Source organism: Capsicum annuum, chromosome 2, assembly GCF_002878395.1.
Source record: "Capsicum annuum cultivar UCD-10X-F1 chromosome 2, UCD10Xv1.1, whole genome shotgun sequence".
NCBI classification, from domain to species: domain Eukaryota; kingdom Viridiplantae; phylum Streptophyta; class Magnoliopsida; order Solanales; family Solanaceae; genus Capsicum; species Capsicum annuum.
The window spans coordinates 142737542-142757101 of record NC_061112.1 but is presented as its reverse complement, the minus strand read 5'-3'; the positions used below and the strand labels follow the sequence as shown (position 1 = coordinate 142757101).

At 30.4% G+C, this 19560-nt stretch overlaps 1 protein-coding gene and 1 long non-coding RNA gene across 2 annotated transcripts; both read left to right on the top strand.

Annotated features, from left to right (window-relative positions):
• The first annotated feature begins 9 nt into the window (after positions 1–9).
• Positions 10–6015, top strand: LOC124896069. Its single transcript, XR_007052487.1, has 2 exons — positions 10–2209; positions 3112–6015. It is a non-coding gene; the product is annotated as an uncharacterized LOC124896069 (long non-coding RNA).
• Positions 6016–9680: 3665 nt separating this feature from the next.
• LOC107861355 (transcription factor RHD6-like) lies at positions 9681–11896 on the top strand. The gene is made up of 5 exons (XM_016706695.2): positions 9681–10377; positions 10756–10863; positions 10961–11026; positions 11135–11200; positions 11393–11896. Exons 1-5 carry the CDS (start codon positions 9784–9786, stop codon positions 11513–11515), a joined length of 957 nt encoding a protein of 318 aa, XP_016562181.2. The 5' UTR covers positions 9681–9783; the 3' UTR covers positions 11516–11896.
• The last annotated feature ends 7664 nt before the right edge of the window (positions 11897–19560 follow it).

The following is a 19560-nucleotide window of genomic DNA, read 5'->3' as shown; positions in this document are numbered from 1 at the left end:
TGCTAATAAGTGAAATGCATTTTACAAATGCATGGATGTAGCTCGCTTAGGAGAGCGGAGGCTATTTAGAAAATGTGCTTGTATTGATATGGACCTTGGGCTTAACTCATACGGCAAAACATACCCCTCATAAGGATAAAGACCATATAAGTAGATCGAGCAAAACAGATGGGTGACAACTTACAAGTTACACCTCTGCACATCCTGACTAGTCAATTGAAGCATGAATGACAAATATAAGGGCTCAACATTGAATAAACCAAGGAAATGCGATGGGCTTGATTCTGATACCATCGATCTGATGCTTAAATTGAGATTGTCTACGGTAGTCTAAGCATGCATTTTGAGGGTAATATAGTACCAAAACATAGCATTGTGGAAACCAGAATTTCCCAGCGTATTTTGTTAATCTATAATTAGAAGTGCCTTAACTTTAGGCTCCCTTGATGGTCCATACATTCAGGTAGCAACGCAATGCAATGAAACCTTGCTGGTTTACGTGAAAGTTAAAATGTTAAAGCGCGAGAGAAATTACTAGTGCTGCTACTTTTTATTTTCAATAGAATAATAGAAATGTGAAATATGGACCTTTTTTTTTATGGTAAAAATATACATTTTGGGCTAAACTTTTAACTCCTAAAGCTAGCTCAGGGGCTAAGGATTGCTCGAATTCATATTAAAAAGGACACCCATCCTTTAAAAGGGTGGGACTCTTCACAGTTTTTCTTTGATAAGATTTGTCAATCATTAGTTATTTAATATGGTAAATTCCTCCATATGAAAATAATCCAAATTCAGCATAAACGTTTTGTAAGTGTTATTGTACTAAGAAGAAACATCCTTCTGGCAGTGTTACGTGTCAGGCTGATGCCACAATCTTAGCAGCCACCTTCTCCAGCAGTTTATTTTTTGCTCATGTTTTAATTTAGTTAGGAGTCTTTCTTTTGGAAGTAGTTGTTGCTATTTTTACGTTTGAGTAGTTGAGTTGCTACGCACGTTCTAGTTTAATGTTGCAAGTGCTATTATAAGTCAATGTTGCATCAATTAGAGGTCACTTTTTCTATGCAAACAATCCTTCAAGTTTTATCTTGGCAGAGACTGATCTCCTCCTACTTAGATCAATCATCAATCATCTTTCCTTCTTTGTTCTTTGTTGCCATCGTTAATCATAGCGCCAAAAACAAACCACGTTCCACAGTGGTATCAGAGCTTGGCAGAAATTATGGATCAACGCGTAGCAAGTTTAGAAGATAACGTTCAGACCCTCCCCAACCAAGTTCAATCTGTCACAGAGGGGTAACAGGCCCTTACCCAGAAGTTGAATGACATTCTTTCTCAGATAGAGCTATTATTGTCTAAACCTCAAAAAGAAGGAGAAAATTCTTCTGTAGGTAGTTTTCATAGTCGTCAAACACCTACGACCAGCAAGGCTACGTCAGGTGGAAGTGTCAAACCCATGAAGTTAGGCTTCCCTCAATTCAAAAGGGATGAAGATTCTACGAGTTGGCTCTGCAGAGCAGAACAATTCTTCCAATTTCATGAAATACCTGATGAGGAAAGAGTTTTTATTGCCTCTTTTCATTTAGAAGGGGAAGCACATATGTGGTTTCAACTGTTAAGGAAAGACATACTCGAGGTCTCCTGGAATGAATTCAAAGAGGGACTTCATGTGAGATATGGGCCAAACCAATACACAGATTTCTTTAGAGAAATAACAAAACTGTAGCAGAAGGGAAACGTTCAAGATTATCAAGTGGATTTTGAAAAACTTCTTTCAAAAGTGGGACGCTTAACACCGAAGCGAAAGGACAGTTGTTTTGTGAGTGGCCTTCAGGACTCGATTCGTACAGAAGTTCAGGCAGTGCATTCGAAAGCTCTCTCGGAAGCAATAGGCCTTGCCCGTCTATATGAAGCAAAGTTACTCACACAACAGAAAACGCCAATGATGTCAAAGCAGTAGGGACCATCTCCACGACCAGCAAATACATCCCTAATGCCTATAGTTAAAAGATTAAGTGTTGAGAAACTGAATGAGAGAAGGAGGCTGGGATTGCGTTTCCGATGTAATGAAAAATTTGGTCCGTGACACAGATGTAAAAACTTTTCTCTATTCAAGCAGTGCTTGATGATGGCGATGAAGATGTGGAGATGGAGGTAGAAGACCAAGACTCTCATCATACCCCCGCTATTTCAATTCACGCACTAGCAGGTACTTCTAATCCACAAATAATGCGATTGAGAGGAAAGATATATGGCCAAGTTGCTACTATGTTAATTGATTCTAGAAGCACGCACAATTTTATAAATAATGAGTTTTCTTCTAAGGTTGGGTTGAATCTCGTAAATAGAAGAAACTTTGAAGTTTTGGTAGCATCAGGTGAAAAAATCGTTAGTCAAGGCAAATGCAACTAGGTTCCAATTGTCTTTCCTAGAGCATCATTGTTTGTTGATGTCTTTTTGTTACCATTGGAAGGGTGTGGGATGGTGCTTGACACACAATGGCTGAAAATACTTGGTCTTATCATGTGGGACTTTTCCAAACTTCTTATGAAATTTTCTGTGTGAAGTCGTGAGATCACTATACAAGGGGCCACTCCTTCAAAAAGTAAGGTGCTGGAAGATCCACAAGTTCATTCTTTTAGTCAAAAAAATCGTTTGGCGTTCTTTCTCAAAATGCACACAGATTCAGTTTCTTTGAATGAACAAAAAGTGATCCTGTTGGAGGTGCGAAACATCCTAAGAAAGTATGACCAGGTTCTTCAGGAACCAAAAACTCTACCACCCTCTCAGGCTCAAGATCATCAAATTCCTTTGTTAGATGAATGCAGTCCGATCTCAATAAAACCTTACGGTATCCTTATTTTCAGAAGGCGAAAATAGAGAAAATTGTGACTGATTTGCTGAAATCTGAATTTATTCGCCCCAGCACCAGTCCTTATTCTTCACCAGTGATCCTTGTTAAAAAACATGATGGCTCTTGGCGAATGTGTGTTGACTATAGGGCATTGAACAAGATCACTATTAAGGATAAATTTTCAATCCCAGTAATTGATGAATTATTAGATGAGTTACATGGAGCACAATTTTTCTCAAAATTGGATCTTCGTTCAGGCTATTATCAAGTTCGAATCCATCCAGCAGATGTGGAGAAGACTGCATTTCGTACCCATGAAGATAACTATGAATTCTTTGTAATGCCGTTTGGTTTGACCAATACACCATCTACATTTCAGTCCCTTATGAATGAGGTATTTAAGCTCTATCTTCGAAAATTTATTTTGATTTTCTTTGATGATATTGTGGTCTATAGCAAGAATTGGGATGATCATTTAGAGCATTTGGAGATAACTTTTTCTATTTTACAATCTCATAAACTATTTGTTAAAATGGAAAAATGTCTCTTTGGGAAACGAAAGATTAAATATTTGTGTCATCTTATTTCTAACCATGGAGTTGTAGTGGATCCTGGAAAAATTGTAGCTATCTCGAGTTGGCCAAAATCGATCACGACTAAAGCTATGAGAGGATTTTTGGGACTTTGTTGATACTATCGTAAGTTCATCCTGAATTTTGGCAAGATAGCTGGTCCTCTCATGAAGATGCTTAAGAAAGATGGGTTTGCGTGGTTTTCGAATGCAGAAGAAGCCTTTGGTCAGTTGAAGGAAGTGATGACTCAAGCTCCAGTTTTGGCCTTACCAAATTTTTCAAAATAATTTGTGGTAGAATGTAATGCCTTTGGGTCTGGTATCGGCGCTATACTACGACAAGAGAGACCCATCGCATATTTTAGCCAAGCTTTACATAGAAGTAACCTATTTCTGTCTATTTATGAAAAGGAAATTTTGGCTTTGGTTCTCGCCGTGCAGAAGTGGAGGCCTTATCTCTTAGGCAGACAATTTGTGGTATTGACTGATCATCAAAGTTTGAAGCACTTGTAGACACAAAAGATCACTACGACGGCTCAACAAAGGTGGTTATTTAAGCTGATGGGTTTTGATTTTGTTGTAGACTACAAAAAAGGAAAAGAGAATATTGTGGCAGATGCTCTATCCCGGAGATATGAAGATGATTGTAATGGAAGCTTGTTGACAATTTCTCAACCAATTCCAGTATGGTTAGAGACAATTAAAGAGGAACATTCTTCCAGTCCCAAGATTCAAGAAATCATTCATCTGGTGCAAATTGAAGAGGCAGTCGGTCCTTGGGAGTTTCAAGATGGGGTGCTTTATTTCAAAAAAGAATTTACTTGGATGAGAATTCTCCTTCATTACAGGTAATTATTGATCAATTCCACAATAGTATGCATAAGGGGTTCCACAAAACTCTCCACTGAATTAGAGCTAATTTTTATTCAAAGAAGTTGAGGAAGAAGATTCTGAAATTTATTCAAGAAAGTGATGTTTGCCAAAGACACAAAATTGAGAATCTCACTCCTGCTGGACTATTGCAACTTTTACCCCTCCCACAACAAATTTGGGAAGACATATCTATGGATTTTATAGATGGTTTGCCCACCTCGAGATTAATTGCAGTATATATGTCGTGGTGGATAGGTTGTCCAAATATGCACATTTTATTTCCCTCTCACACCCATACAATTTTGTGAGCATAGCTCAAATTTTCTTTGATCAATTTTTCGATTACACGAAATGCCAAGATCTATTGTTTGTGATTGAATCGAGTTTTCACAAGTTCCTTTTGGAAGGAATTGTTCAAATTGAATGGGACTGCATTCAATTTCAGTTTTGCTTATCATCCTCGGACTGACGGAATGACGGAGGTTATAAATAAAAGTCTAGAGATGTATTTAAGGTGTTTCTCCAACTCTCACCCAAAGACATGAAAAAGATGGTTATCATGGGCTAAATATTACTAAAACACAAATGTCCATTCTTCAACTGGAAAAACACCTTTTGAGGTAGTATATGGAAGGGAACCACTCACTCTGCTTACATATGTTCCAGTTACAGCTAAGCTTCAATCTGTGGAGCAAGAGTTAATTGATCGAGATTCCATAATCAGAGAAGCTCGTGAGAAGATAGTCAATGCTCAAAATCGAATGAAGAAGATATTTGATTCCAAGCATAGGGAGAGAGAATTTTCAATTGGCGATATGGTGTATCTTAAGCTACAGGCATACAGACAACTTTCGGTCTCTAAAAAAGGGATGCACAAACTATCTGCCAGATTTTATGGCCCATTCAAGATTGTTCAAAAAATTGGTTCGGTTGCCTAGCGACTCGAATTGCCTTCTAGGAGCAAAATTCACCCAGTCTTTCATGCGTTTCTCCTTAAACCCTGCATTGGTAATCACTGCTTAGCTGATCAGACCCATTTTCCAGATTATCTCGACGCACTCGTAAGGGCAGGCAAGAGCTCCTAGTTCAATGGAAAGGGTTGGATCCTTCAGAGGCTACGTGGGAAGAGTTGAAGTTTCTCCAACAATAATTTCCCACTTTTACGCTTGAGGACAAGCTTAATTCTTAAGGGAAGGGGAGTTGTTACGTGTCAGGCTGATGCCATAGTTTTAGCAGCCACCTTCTCCGTCCATTTATTTTTTGCACATGTTTTAATTTAGTTAGGAGTCTATTTCTTTTGAAAGTAGTTATTGCTATTTTTACGTTTGAGTAGTTGAGTTGTTACGCACGTTCTAATTTAACGTTGCAAGTGTTATTATAAGTCAATGTTGCATCAATAAGAGGACATCACTTTTTCTATGCAAACAATCCTTCAAGTTTTATCTTGGCAGAGGCTGATCTCCTCCTACTTAGATCAATCATCAATCATCTTTTCTTCTTTGTTCTTTGTTGCTATCGTTAATTATAGGGCCAAAAGAAATCATGTTCCACTGTGGCTTTAACAAGCTGTATATTCATCTAATGCGTAGGAGCAAGCAGTGAAGAATTTATTGTTTAGTGTTCTCCAATATAGAATTCTATAGGTGATTGTTTGTCTGTACGATTCAGGAATCAGACTTAAGTTCAACATTGTACAACAAGATAAATTTTTCAAAAATTATATTTGCACAACTTTTAAATAAAGATAGGAATAAAATTTAAATGGCGGCCTTAACTATGCAAAAGTGGCAGTCCGAATAATTAACAGCATATTCCGAATAAGACCAACTTTCTTCTCAAATTAGTACTCCTCTAATCACCACTATCTACACCATGTGGGAATTGATACAATACGAATTGAATATGGCAGAAAATTAAAATTAATCTATCTTCATATATACTGTTAATTATCCGTTTTATGTACAGTACTTGTAAAACGAATATATTTCCGACTGCATATCTCAAAGTTTAATTTACTACTAATAATTAGTATTAAACAACAATTTAAATTCTAATGATGTCTCTGTCCATGTGCTGGAACAGTGACACGTAGCAGCAGCCCATGTTAAAAGAGCAGGATTAAAGGGATCCAGACTTAATCAAATTCAATAAATCTCAGTTAAGTAATTTATTAAGGCTTAATTAGTTGTCGGTTAAGGATATTTTTACATACATATTATCTGCCCTAGATAAGATGTATTCAGGAGCTTAAGAATAAACATATTCTAAAAGGTGGTATTACATGATGTAATTAGTACAATATCACTACATAAGTACATGTAGTATTACTCTTTCCCCGTTTGGCCATGAAATCATAATTTTTCGGAGTTGGAGTTGGAGTTGTGTTTGGCCAAAAATATAAATTAAAGTTATTTTTAAAATTTTGTGAGAGAAGTATTTTTCACTTTTCCAAATACAATTTCAGAATTGTATTTGAATTTTCATGGCCAAACACATACAATTTTTACTTTTTTCACTAAAGTGAAATGATTTTCCGAAAAAAGGTGAAAAACTTTCATGGTGTCACACTTAATGCTTACTAAAACTAGTTGATCCAAAATAATTGTTATTTTAAAAAATTAATATATATTTAATTATTTGTTTTTTATCTTACGTACCTTTACTCAATACAATCGGAGAGAGATTAAAATGGTAAAAAAAAAAAAAAACAGAGTAATATTACATTAAATTCAAAGAGAAAATAAGAATAACTTAGTTAAATTGTTTTTTAATTACTATAGATTTAACAAATATGAAAAAAAAAAACATGACAATTAAAAAAAAAACTGCCTTGAATTAAAAGCACAAGAAAGTTTAAACAGAAAAAAATAATAATTAGTGATATTCAACTTACTAAATTATAAAAAAAAAAAAAGTAAAACAAAATTAAACATAATCTCCATGAGACAAGGAATTGTGTGCATCTCTCAATGCCAGCTTTGATTTTCACATTCCCCATTTCGTCTTGTCTGTCACAAAACACACAAACATATGTGGATGACTATCTTCATCGGGTTTGACAAATTTTATTATAAAAAAAACTGCTTAATTTATTAGTAACAATTTAATATATTAGTACCAGAAATCTCTTAAGAATTGTTCAGACAGATAAATTTCTAGAGAAATATCAGTTATCCACACTTGTGCTGTGATTTATTCTGTTCATCTCAAATTATCTATCGTAATTTTTAAGAAGTTATCTCTAACTGATTGTCACAAACACCTCAATGGGGTGATGACATATAAATAAAGTGCTTAATCATTCAACAAAAAGAGATTATATATGTTAATACATAAATAAGAGTAAAATATATAGTTAATTTCCTCCTAATTAATGTTTTCATAAGAAATGTAAAAAAAAGTCACTACAAATAATTTGATGGGAAGAAAATACTATTTACTGAGTCAGTGGTTTGCCAAGTCGAGTAATGCAAAGAAAGACTTTTATAATAGGAATAATAATGAGTGACGTTTCTTTCTTTAATTTCCCAAAATGAAAAAAACAATCAAGTTTTATATACACTGATGATGAACCTTGTTTTATATATTATTAATCACATTATTATTCAATAAATATTGTATGATGTCAATGTATATACTTAAAATTTAATGTATAAACATAAAGTATTTCTGTACATAATACTTAATGCGTCAAGATAAGTACTACACACTTACTATATATAGTAGTTGAATGAGAGAGGTTATTTAGAAGTTGATCAACCAAGAGTGTCACTGCTGTTACCCAGCAAAAATGGAAGTTGTGTCCAAGATTAATTATGGCAAAATGTACCCTTTAATATTTCCTCCAAGCTAAGCATGCCAATTATTGGAAAGAAATTCCATGCAAACCACTTGATTACTTAAATATTGATCGTCAACTAGATGCTACTGACAAATACAAGTAGACTGATCCAAATAAATTTTATATATATATATATATATATATATATATATATATATATGGAACGGTGAAGAATAATTGGAACGGACTTCTTGTGATATCATTTAAAGAAGTAGATCTTGACCTAACTCAACTCTAAAAGCTAATGATATCATACATTGCTTTTTCATTCGATGTGAGATTCTTCAAGACTTCAACAAGATGCACTCACGTTAAGATGGTGAGATTTCATTTGTTTCGAACTTAAGAGTAAAAGAAGAATAACTAATAGCTCATGAAAAAGATCATATATTGATGTATAAGAGTAAAAATTAAAATTCTTATATTAACATATAAGTTAAAAACATAATTAAATGGAAAAAAAATACACTGATCGGATCAAAAAATTCCAAGTGAATCTGTCACCATGTTAAGTATATAGATCTCAATATAATCAAACACAAAAAAAAAAATCTTAGAAGAATTTCCAAACCAATCTAGGCTGGAGAAAGCATGTAACATAACTAGCTTAGCTTGCAACATCTGCATGGAATGTGAATTAGGAAATGCTCTACCTATGCAAATTGGCTTCTCAAATTTGAATTAGGAAAGTTGGTTGGTAATAACCCTTCATGAAAACAAAGTCCATTTTTTTTCCAGAATTTCATACTAATTAACAATGTATTAATTGGAATCTCAGACGTGGGTTTTGCGAAAGAAACGCCGAAGGTCTTGCTGATTTTCATTCTATTTTTATTTTTAACATTTAATCACTTATCTCATTCAATTCTATTCACCTTCTGACAGCTATTTAATTACTATCAATCTCAAACTATTTTAATCAATGATACTGTTATCATCGGGTAGAAAATAAGTAAACCACAAGCAAAAGCAGAACAAGACGAACACACAGATTTACGTGAAAACCCCTGTGGGAAAAATCACGGACAGAGAGAGAGGAATTTCCCTATAATGGATGGAGAATACAATGAGGAGAATGATGTATTTTCTGAACGTCCAAAGCCGACCCACTAATTGCACTTATATAATACGTGCGTACAAATAAACTACGCTATCACCACAGACCCATGAAAAATCACAAACATGAGTCATGAGTCGCACCGCAAATTTTTTAGGACCGGATCAACAGAATTTGGATCGCAACTGTAACAGGTATTCCGTCCGTTCATTTTGGTCTTTGTATGCCCTTTAAAACTGATTTTAATTTTAGATTTCGAGAAATAATTTGAAAAATAAGTAATTAATGTTAAAGTAAAATATAAATAAAAAAATAGTTTTCTCCTAATATGCTAAAAGCAACAAGTAAAAGTAAAATTATAATTTTAGTATAATATAATGGACAAGTTAAAATAATGAGGGAGTATATTGCAATCTATATATACTCTAGTATCTTAGTCTCACACTTGTTCCAATAAGACAATTGGACCTTTCCAACTAGAAAAGCCACAAACAAACAAAACAAAATTTAGAGCTAGCTACCTTCTTATATTCTTCTAGATATTTTCTTTGGTCTATAGTCAATACACAATTTTCTTCATAAATAATATGTCTATGGCACTGGCCAAAGAACATGACATTATGAGTGACCCAAAAATGGGCTTGGTTGACAATTATGATCAATATTATGAAGGTCATGAATTTGGGATGAATGATGATTCCTCCCCAGAGTTATATGGGATCAATGAAGAACCTCCAAAGTCAATTTTTGAAGAATGTGACCATTCAGAAAAAACAAGTCCAAAAATAGCCAAGAATTTTGCTTTAAGCAGTTCCAATTCTTCCCTTTCTAGCCCCAGTAGTTCCACTTCCAATGGCCATTCTGTTATTAACTTCAAAGGTGGATATGGTAATTTTATGCATTCAGCAAATGGATCTTTTTTGAGCTTTGATCAAAGTGAAAGATTTTGCCCAAATCCAAGAATGATTAGTGGTAATCAAGTTGAAGGTTCTGTTTGGGAAGATAATAATTTGCATTACCATAACTCCCTTACTCCAAAGGGAAGTAGCAACACTAGTCCTCGAGTGATTAATGAGAATTCCAATAATAATGGTATGCCATTTGGATGGCTAAATTCTGAAACTAATGCAAGCACCACTAATCATGTTGAGGAATCATGTTTCAATAAGCGCCTCTCCACGGTACATTCTTAACACGTCTGGTAATTTTTCATGAGTCAAACACGCAAATATTCTAATTTTTATGACTTACAGTACTGAGATTTGAATTCAACAATTTCAGAAATCTTGATATTGTGTGACTAATCCTTTGGTGCCATATGTTTGTAACGGAATTTTAATAATAATGTGGCGGATCCAATCGATCATAGGTTCTCTTTGTTAGGTAAAATTCACTAGTTCGGGGCTAGCGAAACTATTTATATATGCCAAAAATAAAGTATAAAAAGAATTAATTAGAGAAATCAAAATTCACGTGTAATATTAAAGATTTCACTACGATGTATAGTGCATAGTGTTATTTACAAAATCTTGACTTAACTAGCTGATGACAAAGTGCAGGAAGAGAGCATGCAAACTAATAAAAAGCAATGCACTGTGGCTTCAAAGAAGGGGAAAACAAATAATAATTCAATTGCTACAAAGGATCCACAGAGTATTGCAGCCAAGGTTTGCATATTGCATCTTTTTGAAGTAATTAATTTTTACAATATGGTTGAATTTGAATTGCGTGTTTACTAAGAAAAAATGGAATGTTTGTTTGTAGAATCGTAGAGAAAGGATCAGTGAGCGTCTTAAGATACTACAAGAACTTGTTCCCAATGGTTCCAAGGTACAATTATAACATTAATTACTGATTAATTAAATCCTTTTTCGTTTCGTTTACTTAATCTTATGGCAAATGATCACAAATATACATGGTTCATATTAATTAATGCAGGTTGATTTGGTCACCATGTTAGAGAAAGCAATTGGTTATGTCAAGTTTCTTCAGTTGCAAGTGAAGGTGACTATTCATAATATTCTTTCTTCATGAGTATTTTTGTGCTTTTGTCTGATTTGTGTTTTCTTGAATTAAGTTTCAATTTTACGCTATCAACGCATTTTGACATGTTGTTAATTACTTGATAATAATATAAAATAATTTTACATTAATTCAACGTATAGAAATTAAACTCGTGATAATATACATATATAGGTGTTGGCAACAGATGAATTTTGGCCGTCACAAGGTGGAAAAGCTCCCGACATTTCACAAGTAAAAGAGGCCATTGATGCCATCCTTGCCACTCAACGAGGCAGAAACTCAACCTCCAAGTGATCGATGATCATGGTATCTAGCCAGATTATATATATATATATTTAATTGAAGGAACAGGGTTCCATGATAAACAATTATTGTAGTATCGCAGAGGTGGCTTCGAAAGGAAATAAAATTTCCCTTTGAAGGATAAATATGGTGGTAAAAATTGGAGCCATAGTACTACTTATCGGAGTGTTTCTTTGATCTACCATGTATTAGTTGTGTGATCATCTTATCTAAAATTGAAAAAAAAAAATAGAAAAATGTTCCCTGTTTAGGTTGATTTTTTTCTTTTGTCATGCTTTCTCAGTTCAGTGTAATATAGGGAATTTCTTTCTTTTTGTTTTTGTAATATAGGAATCAAATTTATTTCTATGAAAGAAGCTGGCTTTATTATCATTATTACAGTTTCAAATTTCAATTTTATGATTTCTGATATTGGGTGAAGAAATTTCTAAGAGTAATTATGAAATAATTTGACTAATTGGGACAAAACCAAGATATATTTGAATGCATGGCAACGAAGAAACTAGTTAAGTACCCTCGACCAAAGTACAAATCCTTAATTAGAGTGATTAAGTGGTTCAATCAAAGTTAGCAAAGTTCATCGTTGTTTTTTAATTTTTTGGAGGGGTAGTTCTTTTTCGAAGATTTTAGAAATGATACTATGTGAATATTTAAAGAATGACACGTAATGTGATCAAGGCAAACAGCCCCCGACCCCAATCCCACCCACAACCCCCTCCTTTCCCCCCCCCCAAAAAAAATAAAAAAATAAACAAATCTACTATCTACTACTAATATATAAGTGAAACTGATAATAACCTTGTGGACGACATGCCTACTTCAGCAGCTTCAATAGTGATTTTACTATATTACTCCTAATTAATTCTTATAAGTCATTTATATATTAAAAATTTAAAAAAAAAAAATTAAAATAGACATTTATGACAAGATTGCTTCAACTGCTCCAATCGTGTTTTTACTATATCATTCTTAATTAATTATTATAAGTTATTTACGTATTAGGAAATTAATAATACATAATTAAAAAAAAAAAGTAAATAGATATTTATGACATGCTTACTTCAGCTATTTCAACCGTGATTTTTACTATATCATTCCTAATTTGACAATAAGCTGCTGAAGCAGGCAGCTTGTGAATGACATGTCTGCTTCAGCAGCTTCAATCGTGATTTTACTATATTATCCTTAATTAATAATTATAAGTCATTTATTTATTAAAAAAATAAAAAAATTAATAAAAAATTAAAAATAGACATTTATGACAAGACTGTTTTAACTGCTTCAATCGTGATTTTAGTATATCATTCTTAATTAATTATTATAAGTTATTTACGTATTAGAAAATTAATAATACATAATTAAAAAAAAGTAAATAGATATTTATGACATGTTTGCTTCAGCTACTTCAACCGTAATTTTACTATATCATTCCTAATTAATTATTATAAGTCGTTTACGTATTAAAAAAAATTATATGTAATTAAAAATATCTACTACTAATATATAAGTGACAATAAGTTGCTGAAGCAGACAACTTGTGGACGACATGCCTGATTCAGCTGCTTCAATCGTAATTTTATTATATTACCCCTAATTAATTATTATAAGTCATTAATATATTAAAAAATTAATAAAAAATTAAAATAGACATTTATGACAAGACTACTTCAGCTGCTTCAACTGTGATTTTACTATATCATTCTTAATTAATTATTATAAGTTATTTACGCATTAGAAAATTAATAATACACAATTAAAAAAAAGTAAATAGATATTTATGGCATGCTTGCTTCAGCTACTTCAACCGTGATTTTACTATATCATTACTAATTAATAATTATAAGTCACTTACGTATTAAAAAATTAATGATATTTAATTAAAAATATAATAAAAATTCATGACATATCTGTTTCAATTGTTTCAATCGTGATTTTATTATGTCACCCATAATTAATTATTATAGATCATCTAAGCATTAAAAATTTGATAATATATTATAAAAAGGAAAAAGAAAAATAGACAAAAAATTCAAAGTTAACTCTTGATGTTTTAAGAAGCAGGCAATTTGTTGACGACATGCCTGCTTCAGCAGTTTCAATCATGATTTTAATATATTACCCCTAATTAATTATTATAAGTTATTCATGTATTAAAAAAAAATCTAAAATAGACATTTATGACAAGACTGTTTCAGTTGCTTCAACCGTGATTTTATTATATCATTCTTAGTTAATTATTATAAGTTATTTACGTATTAGAAAATTAATAATACATAATTAAAAAAAAACATAAATAGATATTTATGGCATGCTTACTTCAGCTACTTCAACTGTGATTTTACTATATCATTCCTAATAAATTATTATAAGTCATTTATGTATTAAAAATTAATAATATTTAATTAAAAAATATAATAAACATTCATGGCATGTCTGCTTCAATTGCTTTAATCATGAATTTATTATATCACCCCTAATTAATTATTATAGATCATCTAAGCATTAAAAAATTGATAATATTTCATAAAAAAAGAAAAGAAAAATGACACAAAATTCTAAGTTAACTCTTGATGTTTTAAGAAGCAGGTAGCTTGTGGACGACATGCCTGCTTCAGCAGCTTCAATCGTCATTTTACTATATTACCCCTAATTAATTATTATAAGTCATTTATGTATTAAAAAATTAATATAAAAAATTAAAATAGACATTTATGACAAGACTGCTTCAGCTGCTTCAACTGTGATTTTATTATATCATTCTTAATTAATTATTATAAGTTATTTACGTATTAGAAAATTAATAATATATAACTGAAAAAATTAAATAGATATTTATGACATGCTTACTTCAGCTACTTCAACTGTGATTTTACTATATCATTCCTAATTAATTATTATAAGTCATTTATGTATTAAAAATTAATAATATTTAATTAAAAAATATAATAAACATTCATGACATGTCTGTTTCAATTGCTTCAATCGTGATTTTTTTATATCACCCCTAATTAATTATTATAGATCATCTAAACATTAAAAAATTGATAATATTTCATTAAAAAAAAGATAAAATAGACACAAAATTCTAAGTTAACTCTTGACGTTTTAAATTAATTTGATGACTTATATGTAGTCCATTTAGAAAAAAATTCACAAGTACTTTTTATATTAATTTTATTATATCGCTTCTCATTAGTTAGTTGTTGATGTTTTAAATTAACTTAACGACTTATATGGGGTTCACTTTAAAAAAATCACAAGTAATTTTTATAGTAATTTATTATATCACTTCTAGATAGTTATTATAAGTCATTGAAGTATTAGATAATTAATTATTATAAGTCATTTACGTATTAGAAAGTTAATATTATTTAATTAAAAAAATAAAATAGATATTTATGGCATATCTGCTTCAGCTACTTCAATTGTGATTTTACTATATCACCCCTAATTAATTATATAAGTCATTTACATATTTGAAAATCAATAATATATAATGAAAAAAGTAAAATAAATATTTATGACATGCCTGTTTCACCTACTTCAACCGTGATTTTACTATATCATTCCTAATTAATTGTTATAAGTCATTTACGTATTAAAAAATGAATAATATTTAATTAAAAAATACAATAGACATTTATGACATGTATGCCTGCTTCAGCTACTTCAATCGTGATTTTACTATTTCACACCTAATTAATTATGATAGATCATCAAAGCATTAGAAAATTAATAATATTTTATTAAAAAAATAAAATAGACACAAAATTATAAATTAGCGGTTGATATTTTAAATTAACCGGACGACTTATATGGAGTCCGCTTAAATTTTTTTCAACAAATACTTTTATAGTAATTTTATTATATCGCTTCTAATTAGTTATTTATTGATGTTTTAAATTAATTTGAAGACTTATACGAGGTTCACTTAAAAAAAATTCAAAAATAACTTTTATAGTAATTTTATTATATCAATTCTAAATAGTAATTATAAGTCATTTAAGTATTAGATTATAAATCATATTTAATAACAAGGATAAAATAGATAAAAAAAATTAAAAATTAAAAATTATAGGATAAAGTACTTTGCAATAGTAATATCTGTTTAAAAAAAGATATGAAAGTAGTACACCTATTGAGATCTAAATAATTAGATTCAAACAAAAAATTAAATACATAGCTACGATGTAGATCTGGGTGATTAAAATATCAATTTTTATTAGGTACAATTAAATGAAGCATAAAATACATAAACGAGAAAATTAAATTTTATTTTTTTAAACAACCTTTTCGTTTCGGTGATCGACATGCTTGTCGACCACTATTTGCTCCCTAATTTTACCATATCACCCTTAATTATTATATGTCATTTACGTATTAGAAAATTAATAATAATTAATAAAATAAATACGTAAAATAGATATTTATAACATGTTTGCTTCAGTTGCTTCAACCATAATTTACTATATCACCTCTAATTAAAAATCATTTTAGTATTAAAGAGTTAATAAATTGGATAAAAAAAAGTAAAATAGACATAAAATAATTAATTAAAATTTTATTTTTTAAATTAACTTGACATCTTATATGAGACTCACGTAAATTATTTTTACAAGTATTTTTTATAGCAATTTTGTTATATCACTTTTAATTAGTTATTATAAGTCATTTAAAACATGTCTGCTTCGCTACTTCAATCGTGATATTTGTTTAACTTTCGAAATTATATCGATATCACTTAAAATAAAATAAAAAAAAAATTATAAATTAAAATAATCAAAAACTTTAATTATTTAAAATTATTTAATAATAACAATTTATTTCACTATTTTTATAATAATTTTAAAAATTAAAACTTAATATGTTGGGCTCTTGCTCAGCACGGAACTATCACTACTAGTAAATAAATCAAACTTCATGATCAATATGATTGGAATAGTGAGAAAGCATGAAATAAATTGATCAATAATATAATCTAAACTATCAGAATTTTGTTTCTAGTCTAACCAACCGCCGTTCCTATACAAAACAGGAATAATGACTGCGTAACAATGAATTTATGTACTTCCTTCCTCGGTTTCAAAGTAGGATGTCGTGATTTTTAAAAATACTTCTATTAAATTATTTATTTTTTAAAAATTGTAGACAAAATTATCATTTTTAAAAATTTATTTCTAGTAGTATTACACTTGAAGATTGCAAATTTTTTAATAGAGTAAATATTGAGTGAATGAAGATTATATGTATCTTAAATATAAATGAGTGTAAAATAGTCAAAAGTTATTCTAATTAACGTTTTCTTAAAAGGTATATAAAATGAAAGTACACAATAGATAATTTGATAGAGGAAGCAATAAAATTGCCAATGTTACGATAACTTCGTATCTCTAAAAAAAAAATTTGGTCAATTCTACCGTTAAATATGTTTATCATGGAATATGCAGGAGTTCGAGAAAGACTGTCTTAAAATTTATTAATATTCATCAGTCATGGTTCATCTACATCAGAGGTGGATCTATGTACAGAGTAGGAGTGCACGTGCACCCACTAGCCTCGAGAAAAACTCTGTATATATAGGCTGTATATCTGTATATATACCAGTAAATTTAACTAAATATATGTTGTGCAGCCTCAAAGACAATTGGTTGTGTTGATGCAGTGGTTGAACTTGTAGCATAAAATCTTCTTTTTGGGTGGAGGACTTGGGTTCGAAACCCACCCAACTACAATTGTTTTATTGCTCTTTTTTCAAGTACAATTTGCTGCAGCATTATTGCTGCTCTCCCCCCCCCCCCCCCCCCACAACATTGACACACACATTATTTATGTATTTTTAATTTTATTCCAAAAATACAAGCTCTCCTCCAATTTCAAAAGGTAAAAATCCCCCCTATCTTATACAATATAATGTTTATTTTACTTTTATTTTTTAATCATTGACTTATTTTCTATTTAAAAATTAGCAATTTAAAGTTTGAAATAGGCTTAAATCCAACGTTTTCTCGTAGCAATCATTTAGCAAACAAATCTCTCAGATTTTCTATTTTTCAAAAACTCTATATTATTGTTGAAAATATAAAAGTGCATCGAATTCAAGTACGGTGAATAACGCTTTTTTGTCATATTAAGCCAAATTAATAATATTTAATAATATTAAGTTTTCAAAGAACTATATGTCAAACTTTGACACTTTCAATTATTATGTTTAAATATAAAGGTGCACCCGTCAAGCTCAAATCCCGAGTTTGCCTCTGATTTGCATGCAACATTAACTAAAGAGTCAAGTTATATACACATATAATATAAAATTATTATTACACTATCAATAAAATTTAACTTATGATATATAGTTGGAGAGTTACAATCAATTTTCTGAGTTACGAATTTGATTATAATAGAGATTCATTTGTAATTATATCAAAATATAGAACAAGAGAAAAATCCAAATTAGTAGTTAGTCAATAAACTATTTAACTCCAAAATGAAATTGCTATAGTATGAGCAAACAAAGAAGTGGCATGTGTGGCTTTAAATAAGGTTCACATGGCTGGTTGATCACATGTCAATCCCATAAAAAGTGGTAAATACATTCCCAACGATCTTTAATTATATCCATCTCCAAAATAAATGAATCAAATTAACCATATAGAAAAATCGACTTCTTTTATTCAATTGATTTACTTGTCTCAAATCAAGATTCTTCAAATTAAAAAGAATTGGATCAGCAAACTTGAAATTTTACAAACATGCATGAAACATCAAAGCAATCTAGCACATGCAATCAGTTGATTTTACCCCTCATCCATATTACTATAGTTAATGTTGTCATGTTTCATGCCATTAAAACATCATTAGTTTTCCTAAAGTTTTCGCTACTAAAAAGTATTTAATAATTATTCTCACAAACATTTTATTGAATCGATAAGAAAAGAAAAAATATTTGTGTTTTCACATGAAAAAAAAGGTAAGAAGCTTCCAAGTGTTTTGATGATCAAAATGTATTTTTCATCATGTGTTTTCTTATTGAGCAACCATAGTGAGAAATGGTGAAAAATTATATTTTATAATATAAATTTCTCAATAATTTATGGTGGGTAAAACCTCTATTTCTAGTTGTGAGAGTAGAAAGCACATGGAATATATTGTTTCAAAAAGGTTGTCATTTCAAGTTAACTCAATATGGAGAGGGAATTTAATTTGTTTTTTCTTTTAATACAGCCCCTTCCTACTGAACTACTCCCTCAGTCTCAAATTACTTATCCCAAATTGAGATGGCACATTGATTAAGAAAAATAATTAATAACATGGCTAGTCTACTATAGTACACCTATTAAATGATGTTTACATTTTAATTTGAAGAAAAAGCAATTAATGCAAAGGGTAAAACATAGAAGAAGAAAAAATTCTCTTCTTGATTAATAAAAAAGACAAGTAAAATGAGAAATTAAATTAAGAAATTTGGGACGGAGAGAGTATGTTGTACTTGAATTAATCGATACAATGCAAATTTGACTAAAAAAATTCTCCTCCCTAGTTGTCATAAGACAACATATAAAAAGAATAATATCCTTAATTCATATCCTCTAATCCTCCTTCATAATTGATTAATGGTACTTTGTGTGGTATAATTTGGAATTAAGAGTAGCTGTTAAGCATGTTAAAGCACATGATCAGTGAGATTGTACTCCTTGTCTCCCTCCTCATCATTAATAGAGAATGCCTGGTGATAAGGATTAATTCTTTTTTAATTTTAATATTCTGTTTTCGTTAGTATATGTTAGTATTTCTTCTTAATACAATTACTTTTTTCGTCCCACTAAAACTGTCGTCTTAATTTTCTTCACGTTCATCAAAATAAGAATTACAAGATATAGTTTACCAAGTTACTCTCATTTATTTGATATTTTTGAAAATTGAGCAGTATTAAAAAAAAAAAAAAAAAAGGTTACTTCTTTGATGTTTATGATTGAAAACAATTGTCAATTCTAATCTTGAATATTTCTTAAGTGACAATTTTTTTGGAACAATTTTTT

Coding starts and splice junctions, on each gene's coding strand:
- LOC107861355 (XM_016706695.2), top strand. CDS start 9,784: ATGTCTATGGCACTGGCCAAAGAACATGACATTATGAGTGACCCAAAA. Junction 11,027..11,134: donor TTGTTCCCAATGGTTCCAAG/GTACAATTATAA, acceptor TAATTAATGCAG/GTTGATTTGGTCACCATGTT. Junction 11,201..11,392: donor TTCTTCAGTTGCAAGTGAAG/GTGACTATTCAT, acceptor ATACATATATAG/GTGTTGGCAACAGATGAATT.